The following is an 18,332-nucleotide window of genomic DNA, read 5'->3' on the forward strand; positions in this document are numbered from 1 at the left end:
TATACTAACCTCATTCACGACGATTGAATAAGCAAATGGCAGACCTGTAAGGCCCTCACGGGCAAGCCGACTTTGGCTTTACAAGAGACAAGATTAGTCGAGCATACTTTCAACGTGGCGATATTATGGACGTAAAGGCTTTCCAGTGGTAAATCGCTCGATACGTGTGAAACATGCGGACAATAACCATGGGCTGTATACATATGCTTAGATCATAAAAGACTCACAAAGCAATCTTCGCTTCTGGAGAATAAGCCTGGAAGAACCTACCCATTACTTTGTATGGAAATGGTCAAAATGTAAAATGTGGCAGAGGACTTGCTCCCAGTGTCAGCTCCGAGGAAGAATGCTGGGGTGTCTGGTATGTAAGAGTCACGCGTGAAAGACGGGGCCGAGATTGTCAAAGAGAGACCGCGAAGTGTCGAAAGAGAAAGAAAAAAAAAAAGAGGCTGTTTGCTTTTGTGCTCACGCAGATAATGCACATCAAAGAAAGTCTTCTATCTCGTTGAGATCGAGTTGGTTATCGTCTATATTGTAAGAAAACAAAGGAATCAATGCGCTATTTACAGCATTCTTCAAGAACGCCCACCACTGGCAATGCCACACATACCATGACGTTGAGTCCGATCCCAACATTCCACGTCTGTTTACGAGGAATGCAGATCAGCTAGTTCTCCTATAAATACATCTAATAGACTCGAGTTTGTTCACTACTATCTCGAAATAACACTACCTCAGATCTAGATAAAAATCATTCTTATGATCACACCTCTTTGACTCTATCAAAATGAAGCCATCCTCCGTTATCTTCGCGCTCTTCTCCCTGGTCACTGTTGCAGTTGCAGACAAAGTATGCACGCCAAGCTTCGACTACTGCTCCGCTGAGCTCATTAGCAAGAAAGGTAAGTTGAGACGAATGCTTATGGATATCGATCATGGGGCACTAATGTGGATTAGGATTCACGGAAGATGATCTCAAGACCGCACTGAAGGGAACGGAATTTGAGACGGAAGACCTGAATAACATTCTTTTCCATTGCACGAATCCTGGCATTGTCGGCCATCCAAAGCTCTGCAGTAGTGGATGCAAGAGTACGGAGCAGGAGGGTAGCCACAGCTGTTAGGAGTCATTCTTATGTATCTAAGATTTGAAATTCTACGAGGTGTTGTTGCAGCGGTCCTTTCTGAGTCATTATTGAAATCAGGTGTGGGCTATAATCAACACTCTATCTCCTCGGTAAAATGTTAAATCTAGGACCACTATGGAAGAAGCTTTCATGAAGCGCCAGGTATGCCTTTTTTATGCCCAGCTTACAGTTGTAGCTGTCGATGATGACCTGCTTCGAGACCTAAATGCTCTGTAGGCCATTTCAAATCCCACACCAGAATGAAAATCTTACATTGCAAAAATATAGAGTTCACACGGGTATACCTTCACTAAACCACATCACGTTCGAATAATAAGGAATCCCAAAACAAGTCGGGCTCCTGCCCAACGGTGGGCGGCGGTTGGATGAGGCTCAGCTGGTCAAGCCAGTATGCCTCGCCAAAGCTATCGGGTATCACAGAAAGCTCAGGTGCTAATTGATCTAGCTCTGCTGGCACACTATTCTGATGCCTCAATTCTTGGCGGAGATCCTGTAGCTCAAACCGAGGAGACACAGCCGATGATGATGACGTTCCGGAGGTCATGGCAGGGGAGTGACAGGCTTCCTTCAACTTTTCATAACATCGCTGCACAATACCGAGTCCTGCCCTGGCTATTGGATTGTAAGGTTGTATATGGGATAGTCGCTCGATTGCTTGCTGGAGAACATGGTAGACGTACTGTCTCGGTTCGTGACTATGCGGCGGGTACGATGCTACGATGATGGATAGTAGAATAGACGCGTCGATAGTGTAGAATGCGAGCCCAAACAAGGGGTAGTGATGTTCACTGGTTTGCCCGAAGAATCGCTGTTGTGATTCTAACGTGGCCAGTGCCGCTTCCAATGCAGCCTTTCGGCTTTCTGCACTAGCAAGGATGTGCGGTCGGTGCAACGTCATCAAAAACAGGTTCGCTGTCATGAAAACCTCCTCACGAAGCTGGGGCAGGAAAGGGTACTCTCTGTCCCAGGAAGGATCGGGATTCTTAAATCTAAGATATGGCGGCACATTTTCTAACAACGATATCACCTGTTCGTGTAGACCTTTGATGATAGTATGGTCCTTTAAATGGGGCCTATCTGCTTTTAGAGCCCTCAACTCATGAAACTTGCACGCCAAGTCGTACCGAAATAAGCCTGCAGAAACTGTAGTAGGCCCATTTGGAGGTTCACCGGGCTGTACCGTCATTGGAACTGTCTTCGAGGGATCCTTGGGGATGTTACAGTCGATTGGCGGTTTCATATTGCAGTCGTCCGGGTGGATGATTCGTGGGCGGCCAAGTATCATAGCCATTAGACTTGACATTTATTAATTAGCAACGTACCATTCGTCCTGCGGTCTTTCTTACCTATCCCATACAAACAAGTTAATCCAAACACGCTTTTTGAAATCATCATACCATATCATGCTTAATGTTTGTTCGATACTGTTCAGGCTTGATTGGTGAATGTCGCGTTGCCGGTGCAAACCGAGCTCCTGCGCTTGCCTTAATCCCATCGACAATCAGTTACCAATCCGGCAATACGGAGTTGCGAATCAGACTCACCTGATGGCATTCGCTGCACTATGCCATGCTTCAATACCCCTTCCAAAATTCTTGAGCCAGGATGCCCGCAGGAAGTCTGCTAAGACCGCAGTGAGCGTTACACCATGTCTACCCAATATTGTTACAAGTTCATCGCCCAATTCGCTGTACCTGTATGATGAGCAAAGCTCTTTCGATGAGAGTTGGGGCAGAGCGAGCGCGTCAGGTGGTAGAAATTGAAGTGAGAGGGCGACCACCTGAAATAGAAGAGCTGGGAAGTACTGTAGCTCAATAGATAGCTCTTGGTTATGCAGATACTCAACGGGGCGCATTTCGGTGGTTTGCCAGCGTGAGAAGAGGTCATCAAAATAGAACCTTTCGAGTATAAAGTAATGCCAGTTGACCTCCTCGAAGAATACTTTAACGAGCCGTTGCAGTACTGGTTTTGAAGGTAGGTGTGATATCAGTGTGTGGGCATGTGTTTTCAAAACACTTGAACGAAACGGACGGTTATGAGCGGATGTAATTTGCCGAAACTCGTCTTCGTCTTGGAGCACCTGTCCTTTATTAGCGACAACGCACAACTATTGGGTGTCATCACTTGAAGACGGACGTCTTTCAATCCCACAAAAGCGTTGCTCCCAGTAATCAAGGAGTAGCCGAGATCTCCCGAGCTGTGAACATTACCAGCTGGAACCACCGGCGCATGATTCTGGCCGTCCTCTGGCCCCAAGACTTCTGATGGTTCGGCTATCTGGCCAGAACTACCCACGGTATTAGAAGGCTACATTAGCCATTGGCGGAAGAGCACATACCTTTGAAGCGCGTTGTAGAAACATTTCCTTGCGACATTGCGCGCTAAGCAATTGTTACACGGGGACTTGCGATCACACTGACGGGTATTAGTAAAGCTAAGTTATATGGTACTGCGTAGCAGTCGTTGGTATACTTTTTGTTTCCTGCGATGGCATTCGGAACATGAAGTGACAACCCGCCTACGCTTTAGCGGTAGCTGGGTATTACTTGTGTACATATCGAATACGTCCATGTATACAGGCGGGGCCAACGTAGAATTACGGCTAGTAGGCAACAAGCCCACGCACGGAGGTTTTCCCAGCCGTATTGCCTTTCAGTGCACGTTGCTCGGTAGTTATCTCGTAATTTAGTTTCCCAGGCATGGGCCGCAGGAAGCCGGAGTATAGAGTAGTGAGCTGTTGGTAGTGAATGAAGTTTGTAATCACATTGGGTTGCCGATCCGGGACGGAGAAATGTTGCGGAGCTCGTGATTTATGCACGCCTGATTTGTGCGGTGATTATACCGCTTAGTCACATTATGTTGTGAACTAAGTTCGGTACCTCGTTAGTGTTTCTTCTGTATGTACTCAATCAGTCGTAGCAACGTCAATATTACTTCCCACATGGTCACCAGCTGCTCATAATGTAGTAATCTGGAAGGATATAGCTTAGCGAATATTCCTAGTGGCTGATCGCGCATGGTATACACAGCACTTGCCACCAGGACATGACAAGTCACTTCGGACACCGCAAGGCTGTAGCCAGGCAACAAAAGCCCGTGGCTTCCGTGTTTGGGGCCTTATTGCTTTATCTAGATTCCTATCCCTACCAGCCTCACCCCTACGTAAGTCTTCCCCATTACTTCCGTATTTTCTTGCTGTCGTCACCTCCTCATCTACTTCTCTTTATTGAACCAAACCCGCAGTGACTCTGTTATTTCAAGTTTCCACACCCTCGTTTGGCGGCATTAGTGCCTGCCCCGCAGCGTCACTCGGTTAACCATGCCTCGCAAGGAGTTCCAGCGGGATCTCATTCAAGCCTCAGTACCAGGGCGATTTCCCCGTCTGGAAGGGGTTAGGGCGGGCGACGAACATGGCTCAGTCCTGTACACCTACATGGTACCTTTTAGCAATGAGACGTTTGATTTTCAGACATCAGTATTAGGTATGAGCTTTTACTCTTCTTGGCAATCCATCAACTGCCACTAATTAGTATATGGCAGACACTCATGACTATCCTGGTCATCATACATATTTTACATTTGCAGCGAGCGATAATGTTCCCGATGATGTATCTAAGGCTATCGAACGATTGCAACCGACCGTTGCGAGGTTAGCAATTGGGCCGTTTCTCGAATGCATCAGCAACAGCATAGATAATACTCTGCTGGGGGTAGGTTCTTCCCTGGATTCCTTCCATGAGGATCCTTCTGAAAGTGAGATCTTCTCCGGTGACGACGACATGGACTTCGACGTTGACTCCGACGCCCAATTTACGCCGCCGACGGACAAAGCCAAGGTGATGAAGCAAATACGCTCAGACATGGGCACTGTAAAAAAGGCTGGGTATCGAGTTGGCTTCCTTGGAGAATTAACTGAATGTCTCATTGTCTCGGTTTCCTGCCGGATAGGAAAGCTTGGTATCTCCAAAGTTGCCATGCAGGCCTGGAATGTCCGCCCTTCGCAGTATCTAGTGCTGCTGCTGCGGTATCCCTTAGGATACTGCAACCTTGACGAAGTGATTGAGAAATCCGGACCCAAGACACCGCGGATCCTGATGCACGTTGGTCTTTGCGATTCATACAAGCCTAGCTCGACTTCTGCTCTGCAAGCTTTTCTTTCGACAGACGCTGAAACCCCAGGAAATACCAAGAAGGTGGAACCAGAGTTGCAGTCCTTCTTCATTGGTGACTCACTGGATACACTCCTCAATACACATTTCATAGCCTTAGTGCGATATCGTCTTCAACATGGCTTTACATGGACGGGGTCCGAGCTATTCCTGAAAAACAGTCAAAGTACAAGCCCGGATTCTAAAGAGGTAACACGAGGAGTGTACTTTGTTCCGGATTCTTGGAATGCCGCGACTCCACGGTTCCTGCGAGCAGACCATATCTGTGAAGGAAGAACTCCACTATCACTTCCTCTATCTGCAATCCAATTCACCCTTCGGAGATTTGTTAAGTGCACCGAGTTCTGCCTCAATTGTTTTTGCAAGGTCGAAGCGGGCTTCGAGGCACTTATGCCCTACGTCTGCTCAAATAGCTTGTGTCTGTACCAGTACATGAGACTTGGTATGGGGCCCAGTCTCGAGTGGGAGATAATATCCCAGCCGTACGTCGTCGATATGCTTGTCAGTTTTACCTATGCTCGAGCAATGGCTGGCTACCTGGAAGACTTCCCTACGGGCATTGGGATGAATGTCCCTTATTCTGCCAATACACAAACTCAGCTGGTTTACCATGGTCAACTCAACCAATCTACAATGGTACTGGATGCCCGTGATACGCCAGATTTAAGAGTTGGTGATTGGATTCTGATTGTGCCCTCGGGCGCACATATTCGCCATGGCCGGCCCCAGTGGCATTGTCGCGTACAAGACGCCGATTTCCCGTCTGCCATTCGTCTATCGCCTCCAGTTATCAGATGGACACCAGATGGACAGGGTGTTAAGTTAGAAGGCAGCGGCGCAGTACAATTCATGCGGTACAACGGCTGCTTCGACGACTTACCGGACAGTGCAAAATGTGAATCCATAATAATGCTTCTGGATACGCTTCCCAACGTTAACTCAATGCGATCTTTTATTTCGAGCCACTCTAACGGCAGTTCTAAGAGGGCATTGGCGTCGTGGTGCGATAGAATATCTCCAGCTGCTCTTTATGTCCTTAGGTGGATTGTTGCATCAAACAGGTCATGTATCAGGTATGAGGACGATCCTGAACACCAAATACCTCATTTGAATGGACATGCCCAGTTTAGGCTCGCGCAAGGAGCACCGGATAAGGAGCAGCGTTTTGTTAGCGCCGTGAAGTCACTTTCTTCCTCGCATAATCCAGAGTACCCCACACTATTCGCTTGGCATGGCAGTCCTCTGTCCAACTGGCATAGCATCTTACGCGAAGGGTTCCACTTCAGAACAATCGCGCATGGCCGTAGCAGGGGAGATGGGGTTTATATGTCGCGGCACTTTGGATATTCACTGTCATATGCAAGTTCCCACCATCTGAACAAAGCGTGGCCCAATAGCACTTTGAATATCGACCGAGCGCTCTCGCTAAATGAAATAGTCAACGCTCCCGAGCAATTCGTGTTCAACGGCGAACACTACGTGGTAGACAAACTGGACTGGATTCAGCCCAGGTACCTCATTGTTGGGCATAGAAGTGCTTCTCTGATCATGGGCGACACGAGATTGGAACCATCAATGACATATACCCAGGACCCTTCTTATGAGGCCTCTGGCCCCACCGGTAGGGCCCTGACTCTCCCTATCTCTGCTGTCAGCAGTCATTGGAGCCACCAGCATACGGAAACGACCCCGAGAAATACACGTGAAGGGCAGGTTTCACATGATGTGATGCCCATGGCTGATGATGACCTCGACAGTGTCGTCACATTCACTGACGATGACTGGCTGCTGGAGACAGACGGTGTTGGGAGCACCGATACCAACTACGAGGCAGCGAAAGAGGTTTTCCATGATTTGTCCAAAACTGATTTTCGACCCGGAAGGCTGGAGGAATCGACTCTGCAGCTACTTGGCCCGCCGAAATATGCTACAACGATGGCTACCAAATCTCTTCAAAGGCATCTCCAGGCCACATTGAAAGTGCAAGAACGGGAGCCTTTGTCTGCCCTGGGCTGGTATATTGATCCAAATCTCGTGAACAACGTTTACCAGTGGATTGTGCAACTACACAGCTTCGAATCGTCCCTGCCGTTATCCCAGGATCTGGAGGTGGCGGGTTTGACATCCATTGTCATGGAATTGCGGTTTCCGCCTCAATTTCCAATGTCACCCCCGTTTGTGCGCATTATTCGCCCACGATTCCTGCCGTTTAGCCAGGGAGGTGGAGGCCATGTTACGGCTGGCGGGGCAATGTGTATGGAGCTACTGACGAGCTCAGGCTGGTCTCCTGTGTCCAGTATTGAAAGTGTCTTGCTGCAAGTTCGCATGGCTCTCACCAGCACAGACCCAGTACCGGCTCGTCTCGATCAACGGCGTACGCAGGACTATGCTGTCGGCGAGGCTGTGGCGGCATATACGAGAGTGTGTCAATTACATGGCTGGAAGGTTCCTGACGATCTGCAGCAAGTCTCATGGTAGATACAAAGGGCTTCTACGTGACGCTTGGTACTGCGATGTGTAGATTGCCTCCAACGGTATGTTAGAAAGCGGACAGAAGGGCTTCGCATAGCCTTTCAATCCTAATACCTATATCTCATTTAGGGGGGATCTTTCTGCTTTCTCCATCTTGTACCTCTGCTTTCGATCTATCATTCGTGGTCGTACATCGGTCACACGCCATATTTCACAACGTATGAAAGATGCCACAACAGGAAAGATATTCCTTCCAAATCTACTTTCTTGAGTCCCAGCTCTGTGATTAGCGTGTTATGAAGAATGCTACGTGTCTTATGCATCAATCTAAAGTAGGACGAATATCGACAAATTAGTATTGGCACTTGGTAGTTTGCCGTTAGATACTAGCCTTCATGAGAAATGAATGAGTTGAAATGCTATGCAAATCGCATCCTTAACTGAGACCTATATATAGCAAATAACCTTCTACTGAGCCACTTCTATAAGTACACTTGGGGTAATCATTCGGAGAAAATGAACCAGCGTTGACATTTTATGTCTAGTCTATGTGGGCTTCCCTTTGTGGGGAGCCAAAGTGGGGGAAGCCAGATGCCTGCAGGCACTTATTACAGGCAAGGGCTGTATTTAGAGTATTAAACAAGTAAAACAGGCAATGCCACCCCGCAGGGTACACTATTATCGGCTTCATGTAAAACTGAGCTGCAAATTGTCATTTCCGGTAATGCTGCGTAAAATCATACTGCAGAGCCTCCAGCCCCTTCCTCTGTAAAGCAGCAACTGCATCATCCGTCTGGGCCTTCTTGCACATTTTCAGAAATTCGCTATCCTCGAGCGCTGTCTCCGGATCCTGTTCAAACAGAAGACAGATGTTACTGGTCGAAACCGGGTTTATGATATCGTTATACTTCGAACGCCGGACATTGCAGTAAATGTCGAGGATGCTGTCATCGGCTTGTCCAGTATATATACCTGCTAGACAGTCGTAGAGACCTCCCACATCCACGATTCCCCCCGTCAATCCTAGACCGCCGAAGGGGTTGCATACTGTAGGAGAAAGGTACATGTTCTTAGATGCCAAGGCGAATAACTTATCTGTCTAGACGGGATAGACTTACAGTGCGCCGCATCGGCAGCTAAGAGGAACCGGCCGAGCCTCATTTTCTTAACAAGACGCTGATGGACTTTATAAGGACTAAAATTGACAACCTTGTAATCACCAGGGTCAGGATTACCCGGTAAGAAGGCCTTGAATTTCTCTGGCTGTCTAGCCTTCAGCTCGTCGAAGCTGAGGCCCGCCACCTCGCCGTAGGAGACGCGCCAGAGTCCGTCATTGGAGATCCTAGCTGCCATGTACCAGTGCTCCGGATGGATGATAAAATTGGAATCCCAATCAAACCCGTGCTTCTCGAAGGGATAGTACGTCTGGAAAAAAGAGGAAGGTCTATTAGCCGTCTGCTCTTTCGATAGCGATGCACAGTCGATTGAGACACACATTGGTGGCAACGATCTGCTTATCCCAGGTAAACCCGGGGAATTCCCTATCCCCAAATAAAGAGCGACGAATTTGGCTGTTTGCGCCGTCGCACCCAACGATGTATTGCGCTTCCAATGTTTGCAGGCCGCTCGGGGTTTCAACGTTTACCCATGCCTTGGCATCATCCTGGCCTAGCCCAGTGACTCTGTGACAATGCAAGATCTCCACATGGGGTAGTTGGTCGATATGTCGCTGAAGGACCACGTTCAGCTTGTTTAGCGGAAGGCAGGTCAACGGCGTCTGATTTCCATCTTCTGCTCCAGAAGCAGAGACAGCCGCCAGAAACTCTCCAGTCAGCTTCCTCCAGCACGCTCCATTCGGCCGGAACGATCCCGCTGCTTCCATATCTTCCATGATTCCCGCACGGCGCAGCTCGTACACAGCAGGCGGGGAATAATGGGCAGCGCGAGGACGGTCATCAAGGGAGTCTGCGGCTTCCAGAAGCCGCACGGGGATTCCTTTTTTACCTGGCAGGAGTGCAAGGAGCAGACCGCTAGGGCCAGCGCCCACAATCAGGACGAATGGGATAGACATTGGGACCAAGGAGCGAATACTGTAGCCTCTGCTGCCTTCACTTTGTGCGGGGCGTAGGATGTTGGTATCCTAGTTGCAAGGATCCCCAGATTCCAACGGAAATCCCCCACAACCGAGTTCCCTCTAAGTGAGTGGTTTCAATTCGACCGGCCCATACAGAGTGGGGGTTGATACCAGGGTGGATTTTACCCCACATGGAAGTCCCACAATCTGGTAGTCTGAAGCACAACAGCAAGTAGACGTCCGTGCGGCAGTCAGGAAGAGTGGAGGATGCTAGGCCCTTTGAGTTTGATGTTTGAGCCGTTGTGGCATCTGGTGGTGATGGCCATGAAGGCGGCTGTGGCTGGCTATGCGATTGATTTGCATCCAGAAATGGTCTTTGGCACTCGAATGCTTCACACGTGACGGGTTCGCTCTCAAGTTGAGGAGACGCATGGTGAAGATAATTTTGATTTATAGACAACATACCGGGAGGCACGACATGCGGTCATAGACACTGGGAATTCTCGGTGGGCTAAGCCTGAGAATTCCTTGATACCTTGTATACTCTTCTCGAGGGGATACAGCTTGCCGTATGTCAGCAATCGTGATCCTCAACTGCCTACAAACACATTTTCTTCGGGTATGCAAAGTGGGGTGTCCATCCACCTTGACTGTGGGGAACAGTACTAGCAGACATATTATCTCTGTACCACACATCAAAACCATAACAACACATCCACAGACCAACACACTCAAACTGGAAAATCTGGCGCCCATCAGTACTTCCACCCTACTTCCGAAGGGCATTCCGCACAAAGCCAACGATTGTTGGGCGAGGCGTCTGCTACTTCTGGGAAGAGGCTTATAAGGAAACTGTCCAGCAACTACTTCTTGTCCCTAATTTGATTGATATATTATGCATATTTTAGAGTACTGCTCCTGGGAAACCCCTGGCATGAATCCTCCCTTCCCCACATTATGATTTATTGCTCAGTTGCTGTCAACAACCATCCCTTCCGCATCTACTCTCGTCTGTCCCAGCATATAGCCTTCTACCTTAGCTTTCTGCCATTCGGTTCGTAGAGTTGTTTCTACAGTCGAGCTCCGCGGAACAAACCGCAACTTGCTCGGTTTCGGAAGAGTATTCGCTCCCGCCTCGTAGGCCGCATCAGAAACATCCACTATGCCAACCTTCTCATTCTCCAGCGGTGGCAGGATGTTGAATGCCCATATTATGCAAGCGATTGTAATGAAGAGGCTATTCTCGGCTAGATGCATCCCCGGACAAATTCGTCGGCCGGCTCCAAAGTCGAAATGGTCGCGCGCGTACGGATCAGGATGCGCGGCGTAAGCCCCGGCTTTGAGAGGATGGTTGAGATAGCGGTCTGGAATGAAATCATCTGGATCGGTGTAGCGTTCTGGGTCGAAGTGGAGCGCGTAGTGATTTATGGAGACGACGGAGTTTGCGGGGATGAAGTAGTCCCTCTACACAATGTCTGCGGTGGTATAATGCGGGCTTCCGATACTGACCTCTAGGTTAGGGTACAGAGGATGCATGGTTGATTTGGGAAACTTTACTTTGTCACAGGTCGAATTCGAAGAATCTCCTTAACGCAAGCTCTGATATATGGCAGATCTCGCTCATCCTCAAAAGTAGGGAGACGATTCTCGCCAACCACTCGGCACACTTCATTGTATGCCTTTGCCTGGGCCTCAGGATAGGCGGCAAAATACTTAATGCAGGAATTGAGCGCGGAGGACGTGGTCTCTGATCCGGCTTCAATCATCGCTGAAAATAGTGTTAGCTTCGACATTATTTCTCTACAGAATACGGATCCGCAACGTACTGCCCGCGACAAAGCTTGCTTGGAGCTCACTAATATCGTTCTTCTCATAATCCGTCTCAATGAACTGTTTGACAAAGCACTCCGGGGCTTGATTCAAGTCCATTTGCGTCTTGAGTCGGGTCCAGTATTTCATCCAGATCGCCGCCTGGCGGTGGAAAGATTGTAGGGCTGCCTTCCTCCACAATTGCATCTGCGCTGGGAGTTTGTTCAGGACTGGAAACGTCTCGGCAATGTACTTTCCCGGTGCTGCAGCCTCGCTGAATTCCTGCATTAGTCCGTATATCTTGCGGATGTCTTCGCAATCCTGAAAGAGCCGTTAATATACGCGACATAGAACCGATGGAACCAATGAGTCTTACCCAAGCAGGCACTCGTCGTCCGTAGGTGGAAGTCATTACCACTGGATCTCCTTGTTGCATTAGCAGGGCTAGGAATAGCAAGACCGCTCTCGGGAATAACTGACCCGACGTGGTATATCTACGAATATGCATGTAGAAACTCTCCTGGTTTTCATTGTCGGTCAATATATCCCACAGCAGCTGCTTGGCTTCGAATTCCTGGGACGGCATGAAAGTATTCGATGATTTCGGGGTGAGCAGCTTGTGGACGATTGCCCGCAGCTTCCTCCAGTTGGGAGAGTACGGCATCAGCAGGAATCTGTCCCCGAGATGAGCAAACAGAAAAAGCCGAACTATTATCTGGTATTCTCCTCACCTCATGCCCCCAGATAGAAGATCCGACACGACTGGGCTCGGGGCACGCGAGGAGGAGTGCTGCGATTGCTTGTCGAAAATCTCCTTGACGGCCGCTGGGCTGTTCACGTAGATCCACTCCTCCAGTCCTAGGCGCACCTTGAAGAGCTCGCCGTGTTCAGAGGCCCATTTTCGGAGCTGCCTTTGCGGGTAGGCGCCCATTTGAGCTGCAGTGCCGGCGACCGGAACATCACGTAGCCCCTTCGGTGCTCTCCTTGGAGCAAGGGCTGTAGTGGCGAGGTAGAAGATTAGATACGCGACTGACGCGCTGAATATTCCAACTGTGAGGAGCGCCATGGTGGGAGTTTTCCATGACCCTGTTCTGACGCGGAGTGATGTGATTTGTTATTATGCGGTGTCACCATCCTTGGGCCTATATAACGCTTGGACCACCCCACATACTTCACCCCACATAGTAGACAATACAGATCTCTTTCCCTAAATCAACCTCCCGGTGCGATCATTGGTTTCCCCAACTGAAATGCCGTGGTCATATTTCTATCGCTCAGCCTTTTGATAATGGATGCGGGTGTCAGCGGTCAATACTCAACACGCACCCAAACTCAGGCACCTTCTCTTTAACTTAGGGCTCCGCGCCCAACTGCAGAACTACAATGAGTAGCAATCTCATTGAAATCATGCATTCTGTACTGACTAGGCAGAGTGATCGCTTCACGATGGCCGTCTGGATCCAAACGATATCGACACCACCGTTCTCAGCTACGTCCACTATGACCACAGGCGCAGGATTCCCAGGCGCGCAGTTCCTTCTGAGTGGCGGCTCACTCGCACTCCTTTACCATAGTTTAAGTATCAGTGCCTTTCACAAGTCTTTTGATACAAGCCTCTTCCTCGATGCCATGCGAGTAACTAAGTTTCTAGACCAAGCGTACACCACTGGAAACCGCTGGGTCTGTTCGAGGCAACACTGAATTTGCTGAAGCATGTTTCTGTCTATGTAGTTGATGCACCAGGGGAACTTCCAGGCCATGTGAGCCTTCTCTGCCGTTTTGGACTCCAGGAGTAGATGTACCTGGGCGGGGATAGTTGTTATGATTTGTGGCATCGCAACTGGGAAAGCTGGATGCATTAATGCATGGACGATTGGTAAAATAATGTAATGTTGACCGCAGTTGCCTGGTCAGGGTTATATTGAGAGGATTTCTATGATACTACTCTTAATCCAACCCACCTCCTCGTCTTCTTACCCTTGGTTTCTGAGCTTGTATATCATGAAGGTTAAGCACTACGGACTTCAAAAAAGAAGGGTCTATAATCCACTTCGGGGATGGCCGTTTCCCTTAATATTGTGTCTTTTTTGCCCGCGTCATAAGGAACATCATAGACGCACAATCTGACCTTCTCCTGGTTGATGAGGATACACAAGACATCCGGATTCAAGCGCCTTCGGATTACCATCGAGGATAGGCTTGAGAGCAGGGCAATGCGGTAGGCTCCACAAACCTGTCTCTCAAGGAATGGTTTCCATTTACTAACTCTTGCTGGTTCATAAAGTCCTACCGCATAGTTTGAGGTAATCTTTCATTGAAAGTCATGATGAGCCAGATTCACGATGGTATTCAAGTGTGGCACAAGTGGAGCATTGACCATTGGTCATGAATGAATCAGTGTCAATTAGTGGTCTCTGTTACCTCAGATGTAGGTAGGAACCAGCATGGTTCTAAAATGATGTACACATATCCACGAGAAGCCATTTAGTCGATGCCCCCCGGAACACTGATAACTAATCTTGATTTATAGCTCTATGTTTACTCAGAGCCCATACAGCGGATCTAGGAAGGATTCTGATCTGTTTATCCGCCGTGGTAATTGCTTGCTCCCTTTCCCTTGTTATAGAAAGTGGATCTCCAGCAAGTGTCACAAAGATGGAGAACGGCATGAACCTGTGCTTAGTTGGGCCATCAGAACCGCCTTCGTAGCTCATTAGCAAAAAAACAACGGCAATCTTATTCGCAGATCACTGTATCCGCGCCGGCTATCGCCGGGGCACGAATTACACTGAAGCTCGACTTGTCCAACCGATGCGGACAAAGAATCATAACTGTGTCACCTACACTATCGTTCGAGACCACCTTCAAGTATACAAGGATGGCGACTCGTTTCTTTGTGTGGTAAGTGTGTACAACTCTATAGCAGATGCGTCGCCGCAGAAGGTTCTCAGGGCGTCCCACCCGGGCTAAGAGCATCGGGCGACCGTATGTGTGACGGCGTCTAAGGTCTAGAAGATGGTGAGATGTGAGCATGTGAACGCGGTTGTTCTCCTCAATGGCTGGTACATGGGGCTGAGTGACCCTAGGGCTTCTGCGTGCATTCCGGGAGAGTACATCCATGATTCGTGGTTGCTCAAAAAACCGGCAGCGAGCTCCATTGAGTCTGTGACAATGTGTGGTCGGCTTTGTTGATACTTGTGCCCGAGACGGTCTTTTGCAAAGGTTTTTCTTAGCCACGATTCGACCTAGGCAACAGCGATCACGCGGGTGATGCCGTCGGCTCTGGGGCATGTACCCAAGTCCAAGGATCACGATCAGGCCAATTGGTTTCGTTTACAGTGTTCGCGTACGCTCCGTTGGTCCTGATGAATGCCGTCCTTAATTTGCGAGCCACGCAAAAGGAGCAATAGAGTCGAGACTTCAGACTTCAGACATGGATTGACGAGTGTTAACCGTTCCAGGCCTAGTACTGGTGGGGATGAGGTTCGTGTCCGAAGTGAAACGAGTGGATCTGACTTGGCATTTATTCGGGGACCAAAGTCGGGAACGCGTCTTCGCCTATCACAGAACACTTCTCAGCCTCCGGGGCGATCCATCCACTTTTGCCCCCACCCCCAAATCCCAAGCGAAAGTGGAGGACAAATTGTCATCATGCCACCCCCTGTTATCTGACAATGCTGATTGGAATCATATTGAAACCCGGAGCAGTGGTTAAAGGTCGCCGACCGAGTGGACGGCGTTTAGCATGCGTCACCGAGCTCAATGTGGCGTGGCTTAATTTGTCTGTCAACTTCTCAGATGTACCCTGCAGAAATGATTGCACCGTCATCACTTCTCGCACGGACGGTTCGCCCCTTTCCACTAGTTGGAACCACTCTTTGCGTGCATAAAGCAAATCCCGATCATTCCTGGTGTGGATGCGTCGTGATTTGACCCAAACACCGCAGAATAGCCTTTTTGGCTGGGCTTGAATGGTGATTCTTCAGTGCTTACCATGCATGGATGCATCCTGCAGTGTATCCCTCGGGTTGTTATTTTCCTGCGGGTGGGAATTGACAGCCCAATATCCTGGCTCTGCTATCGGATGGACTCGGTCCTCTCTGCAACGTCGGGTGCCGGCTCACGTGCCTCCCGTCCCCAGTTCCGTTCCCACGATCGTCCAAGTCGTGACTCTTCATCAAGTCGGCAACGCCCCCTCACGTGAGCTCTCGAAGGGTCGAAGGTTATCCGATTGCGACAGCGGGATCCGGCCCGAGTCAGCACAAGATCCAGAACATGTGACGAGGCCAAGAAGGTCGGGGAGTGGAAGGATTTGCAGATGCATATTAGATGCCGACAAATTGCGGAGGAAGGAAGCCGAAAGGATATGAAATCCGTTTCAGAGTCTGGGTCGGGGACATCCGTGCTATTGTATATGTGAGATGCGGGATCGCGGCGGTGACGTAATTCCCCGTCCGGGGACTCTCACTCCTGCACATCTCGCAGCCTGGACACGAGTCAGGGTCAAATCAACTGGATGCAAGGGAGAGCAGCGAACGCGAACACTATATGAAGGACGGGATCCAGTGTGAAGTGGAACTTGTCGCCGAACAGGTTGGTCGCCGACTCGGGGATCTCGGGATCGACGAATGGGGACCACCGCACTAACCACATAGTTCGGTACGGTAAACCACTTCCGAACGACTGTGAAGGGTAGTAGTTGATGTTTATACATACCACAAGCAATGGAACCCGTCGATGATCTGGAGCTAGAGTCAACTTAATCCTTTGTCTCCCCGCTTTGTGTGACCGTCGTTGTCTGTCTGGACCACATACAATGCAGGATCCAACTACCCCGTCCAAGCCGCCGTCATCCCGCCAGCCCTCATCCCTGGCTTGTGTATCCTGTCGCCGCCGCCATTTAAAGTGCGATGCCCTGCTGCCAGCCTGTACTCGCTGCCAGTCCACCAATGCAGAATGCCATTATGTACGGTCGAGGCGAGGATTGCGTACCAAACCGAGCAACCAATCCCCCCAGCGCTTCGACGATCAAATGTTGACTGCAGACGATTTTGCTACCTGGCTGAATGCCACCACGCTAGCAACAGACTTGGAGGTGAGCTTCCAATCTGGTCATTGGTCAAGCGGTGGCAGTACTGACCAGAACAGGCAGATCCGGCACTTCTCCATGGACTTGAAACGCCCCCAGTATGGGACATTCCTTGCCTCCAGGATGATACAACCACAACTACCTGGCCCGAGCCCGAGCCGCTCACAACAATGACCCCTGAGATAGCTTATGATCCAATGGTGCAGCTCTATTATCAAAACTTTCACCGGTCGCATCCTTTCTTGATACCGAGAAAGGTCCTTCATTCTTCTCTTCGGCACCGAATACCCCCATATCTCACAGGTATCATGCGTTACATTGGCGCACATTACTACCCTGATGTAAGATTCAAAGAGGAATTCCGGCGGGTGGCGTATACGGTCCTATCTGATACCACCCGGGATGGGTTCAAAGTGCAAGGACTGTTGCTACTTGCAATCATTGAGCATGCCCATGGCCAAGAGGAGAATGCGCACTCGAAAGTCCAACTAGCTATTGATCTCAGCCTGGAGCTGGGAATGAACCGCGCTAGTTTCGCTCCCATCAACTCTGAAGGCAGTTCGGTTCTTGCTGAAAGCTGGCGGAGGACGTTCTGGGAACTATATGTTGTAGACGGGTTATTGGCAGCTATGCGAGATCAAAGCTCGTATCGTCTATATTCCTATAAGGCAGACGTGCGACTGCCTTGTGCTGAGGAGCTTTATAACTCCGCAAGTGAGGTACAACTCCCCCATGATGCTTACCAAAGCATGTGTGAGATTAACTGACACATGACAGATCACGCCAAATACACTAACTCTGAACGATCTCAAACAAAGCTGGTCTCTAGACCAATGCAACTCCTCCTTCACTTACCGAATTGAAGCTGCGCAGAACCTCGGGCTCGTCATGGAAGTGAACCGTTCACTGGATATTGATCTTGAAGCCCGTGTTGAGACAGTTGACGCTGCCCTTGTCTCATCTCTCATGCAAATACCTTCATCTCAGGATAGCACCTCTTTCGACAGCTCAAATATCGACGAAATGCTCTTCCAAGCAGAGATGATCAACTACCTGTAAGGCTCTTTTCGGATACCCTTCCCGAAGCAAAAGGCTAACTGAAACCGCTAGCGCACTGATATACCTTCACCATCCCCGTTCTAGCATGCGCTTTGCGTCTTTCCACGCTCGCACATGGTGCACTCGGCTCCGAATCTGCAACAACAACCCGCCACCTACGGACCTGGATCTACACTCCCAGAAGTTCTTGCGGGCGGCGGATTTGTTATCCAATCTCGTCACTTTGCCCAGTACGATCAAGTACCGGACTCCTTTCTTTACATGTGCCCTGGCAATGTGTGTTATCGTGCACACGGCCGCATGCCTGGTCATGCCCGCCCCTGAAAAGGTCGAGTCGCTCAAGACGCGAATTCAACTGAGCATTGGGGGCTTGAATATGCTGGGCAAGTCCTGGCCGTTGGCGAAGATGGTGAGGCAGCAGATGGTGAACATGTATCAAGAGGTCGGGCTGCGATGAATGTCGCGGCTTCTTCTGCGATATATTCCATGTTCGACTTTCCCGCGCACGACGG

The 18,332-nt window shown here is 49.6% G+C and overlaps 7 protein-coding genes across 7 annotated transcripts; 3 read left to right on the top strand and 4 right to left on the bottom strand.

Annotated features, from left to right (window-relative positions):
- Positions 1-787: 787 nt before the first annotated feature.
- Positions 788-1,124, top strand: BDV37DRAFT_283092 (uncharacterized protein; the record flags this gene model as incomplete). The annotated part of the gene is made up of 2 exons (XM_032087216.1): positions 788-902; positions 958-1,124. 2 exons carry the CDS (start codon positions 788-790, stop codon positions 1,122-1,124), a joined length of 282 nt encoding a protein of 93 aa, XP_031941362.1.
- BDV37DRAFT_248071 (uncharacterized protein) lies at positions 1,058-3,951 on the bottom strand. The gene is made up of 6 exons (XM_032081956.1): positions 3,621-3,951; positions 3,487-3,563; positions 3,285-3,435; positions 2,693-3,228; positions 2,495-2,632; positions 1,058-2,443 (listed from the first exon to the last, which is right to left on the bottom strand). Exons 1-6 carry the CDS (start codon positions 3,717-3,719, stop codon positions 1,438-1,440), a joined length of 2,007 nt encoding a protein of 668 aa, XP_031941363.1. The 5' UTR covers positions 3,720-3,951; the 3' UTR covers positions 1,058-1,437.
- Positions 3,952-4,332: 381 nt separating this feature from the next.
- Positions 4,333-7,949, top strand: BDV37DRAFT_248073 (putative ubiquitin conjugating enzyme). The gene is made up of 2 exons (XM_032081957.1): positions 4,333-4,630; positions 4,689-7,949. Exons 1-2 carry the CDS (start codon positions 4,468-4,470, stop codon positions 7,793-7,795), a joined length of 3,270 nt encoding a protein of 1,089 aa, XP_031941364.1. The 5' UTR covers positions 4,333-4,467; the 3' UTR covers positions 7,796-7,949.
- A 552-nt stretch (positions 7,950-8,501) lies between these two features.
- Positions 8,502-9,860, bottom strand: BDV37DRAFT_271583 (FAD-dependent oxidoreductase; the record flags this gene model as incomplete). The annotated part of the gene is made up of 3 exons (XM_032084739.1): positions 8,502-8,836; positions 8,908-9,214; positions 9,285-9,860. The coding sequence occupies 3 exons, from the start codon at positions 9,858-9,860 to the stop codon at positions 8,502-8,504; spliced, it is 1,218 nt and encodes a 405-aa protein (XP_031941365.1).
- Positions 9,861-10,086: 226 nt separating this feature from the next.
- Positions 10,087-12,738, bottom strand: BDV37DRAFT_294115 (cytochrome P450; the record flags this gene model as incomplete). Its single annotated transcript, XM_032089577.1, has 6 exons — positions 10,087-11,325; positions 11,421-11,631; positions 11,690-11,993; positions 12,049-12,089; positions 12,153-12,346; positions 12,404-12,738. 6 exons carry the CDS (start codon positions 12,736-12,738, stop codon positions 10,833-10,835), a joined length of 1,578 nt encoding a protein of 525 aa, XP_031941366.1. The 3' UTR covers positions 10,087-10,832.
- A 1,396-nt stretch (positions 12,739-14,134) lies between these two features.
- On the bottom strand, positions 14,135-15,190 carry BDV37DRAFT_117610 (uncharacterized protein). Its single transcript, XM_032078520.1, has one exon. It carries the CDS (start codon positions 14,961-14,963, stop codon positions 14,409-14,411), a length of 555 nt encoding a protein of 184 aa, XP_031941367.1. The 5' UTR covers positions 14,964-15,190; the 3' UTR covers positions 14,135-14,408.
- Positions 15,191-16,234: 1,044 nt separating this feature from the next.
- On the top strand, positions 16,235-17,923 carry BDV37DRAFT_117544 (uncharacterized protein). The gene is made up of 4 exons (XM_032078519.1): positions 16,235-16,331; positions 16,395-16,767; positions 16,821-17,480; positions 17,539-17,923. Exons 2-4 carry the CDS (start codon positions 16,489-16,491, stop codon positions 17,818-17,820), a joined length of 1,221 nt encoding a protein of 406 aa, XP_031941368.1. The 5' UTR covers positions 16,235-16,331; positions 16,395-16,488; the 3' UTR covers positions 17,821-17,923.
- The last annotated feature ends 409 nt before the right edge of the window (positions 17,924-18,332 follow it).

The sequence above is a fragment of the Aspergillus pseudonomiae genome (genome assembly GCF_009193645.1).
Source record: "Aspergillus pseudonomiae strain CBS 119388 unplaced genomic scaffold BDV37scaffold_33, whole genome shotgun sequence".
NCBI lineage: Eukaryota > Fungi > Ascomycota > Eurotiomycetes > Eurotiales > Aspergillaceae > Aspergillus > Aspergillus pseudonomiae.

Bases quoted from the DNA above. Each gene is read 5' to 3' on its own strand.
- BDV37DRAFT_248071 (XM_032081956.1), bottom strand. From the start codon at position 3,719: ATGGACGTATTCGATATGTACACAAGTAATACCCAGCTACCGCTAAAG. The intron at 3,436-3,486 runs GTATGTGCTCTT...TACCGTGGGTAG, and splicing joins TTCTACAACGCGCTTCAAAG to TTCTGGCCAGATAGCCGAAC. The intron at 2,444-2,494 runs GTAAGAAAGACC...ATAAATGTCAAG, and splicing joins AACTTGTTTGTATGGGATAG to TCTAATGGCTATGATACTTG.
- BDV37DRAFT_248073 (XM_032081957.1), top strand. From the start codon at position 4,468: ATGCCTCGCAAGGAGTTCCAGCGGGATCTCATTCAAGCCTCAGTACCA. The intron at 4,631-4,688 runs GTATGAGCTTTT...AGTATATGGCAG, and splicing joins TTTTCAGACATCAGTATTAG to ACACTCATGACTATCCTGGT.
- BDV37DRAFT_117610 (XM_032078520.1), bottom strand. From the start codon at position 14,963: ATGCCCCAGAGCCGACGGCATCACCCGCGTGATCGCTGTTGCCTAGGT.
- BDV37DRAFT_117544 (XM_032078519.1), top strand. From the start codon at position 16,489: ATGCAGGATCCAACTACCCCGTCCAAGCCGCCGTCATCCCGCCAGCCC. The intron at 16,768-16,820 runs GTGAGCTTCCAA...TGACCAGAACAG, and splicing joins CGCTAGCAACAGACTTGGAG to GCAGATCCGGCACTTCTCCA. The intron at 17,481-17,538 runs GTACAACTCCCC...GACACATGACAG, and splicing joins TTTATAACTCCGCAAGTGAG to ATCACGCCAAATACACTAAC.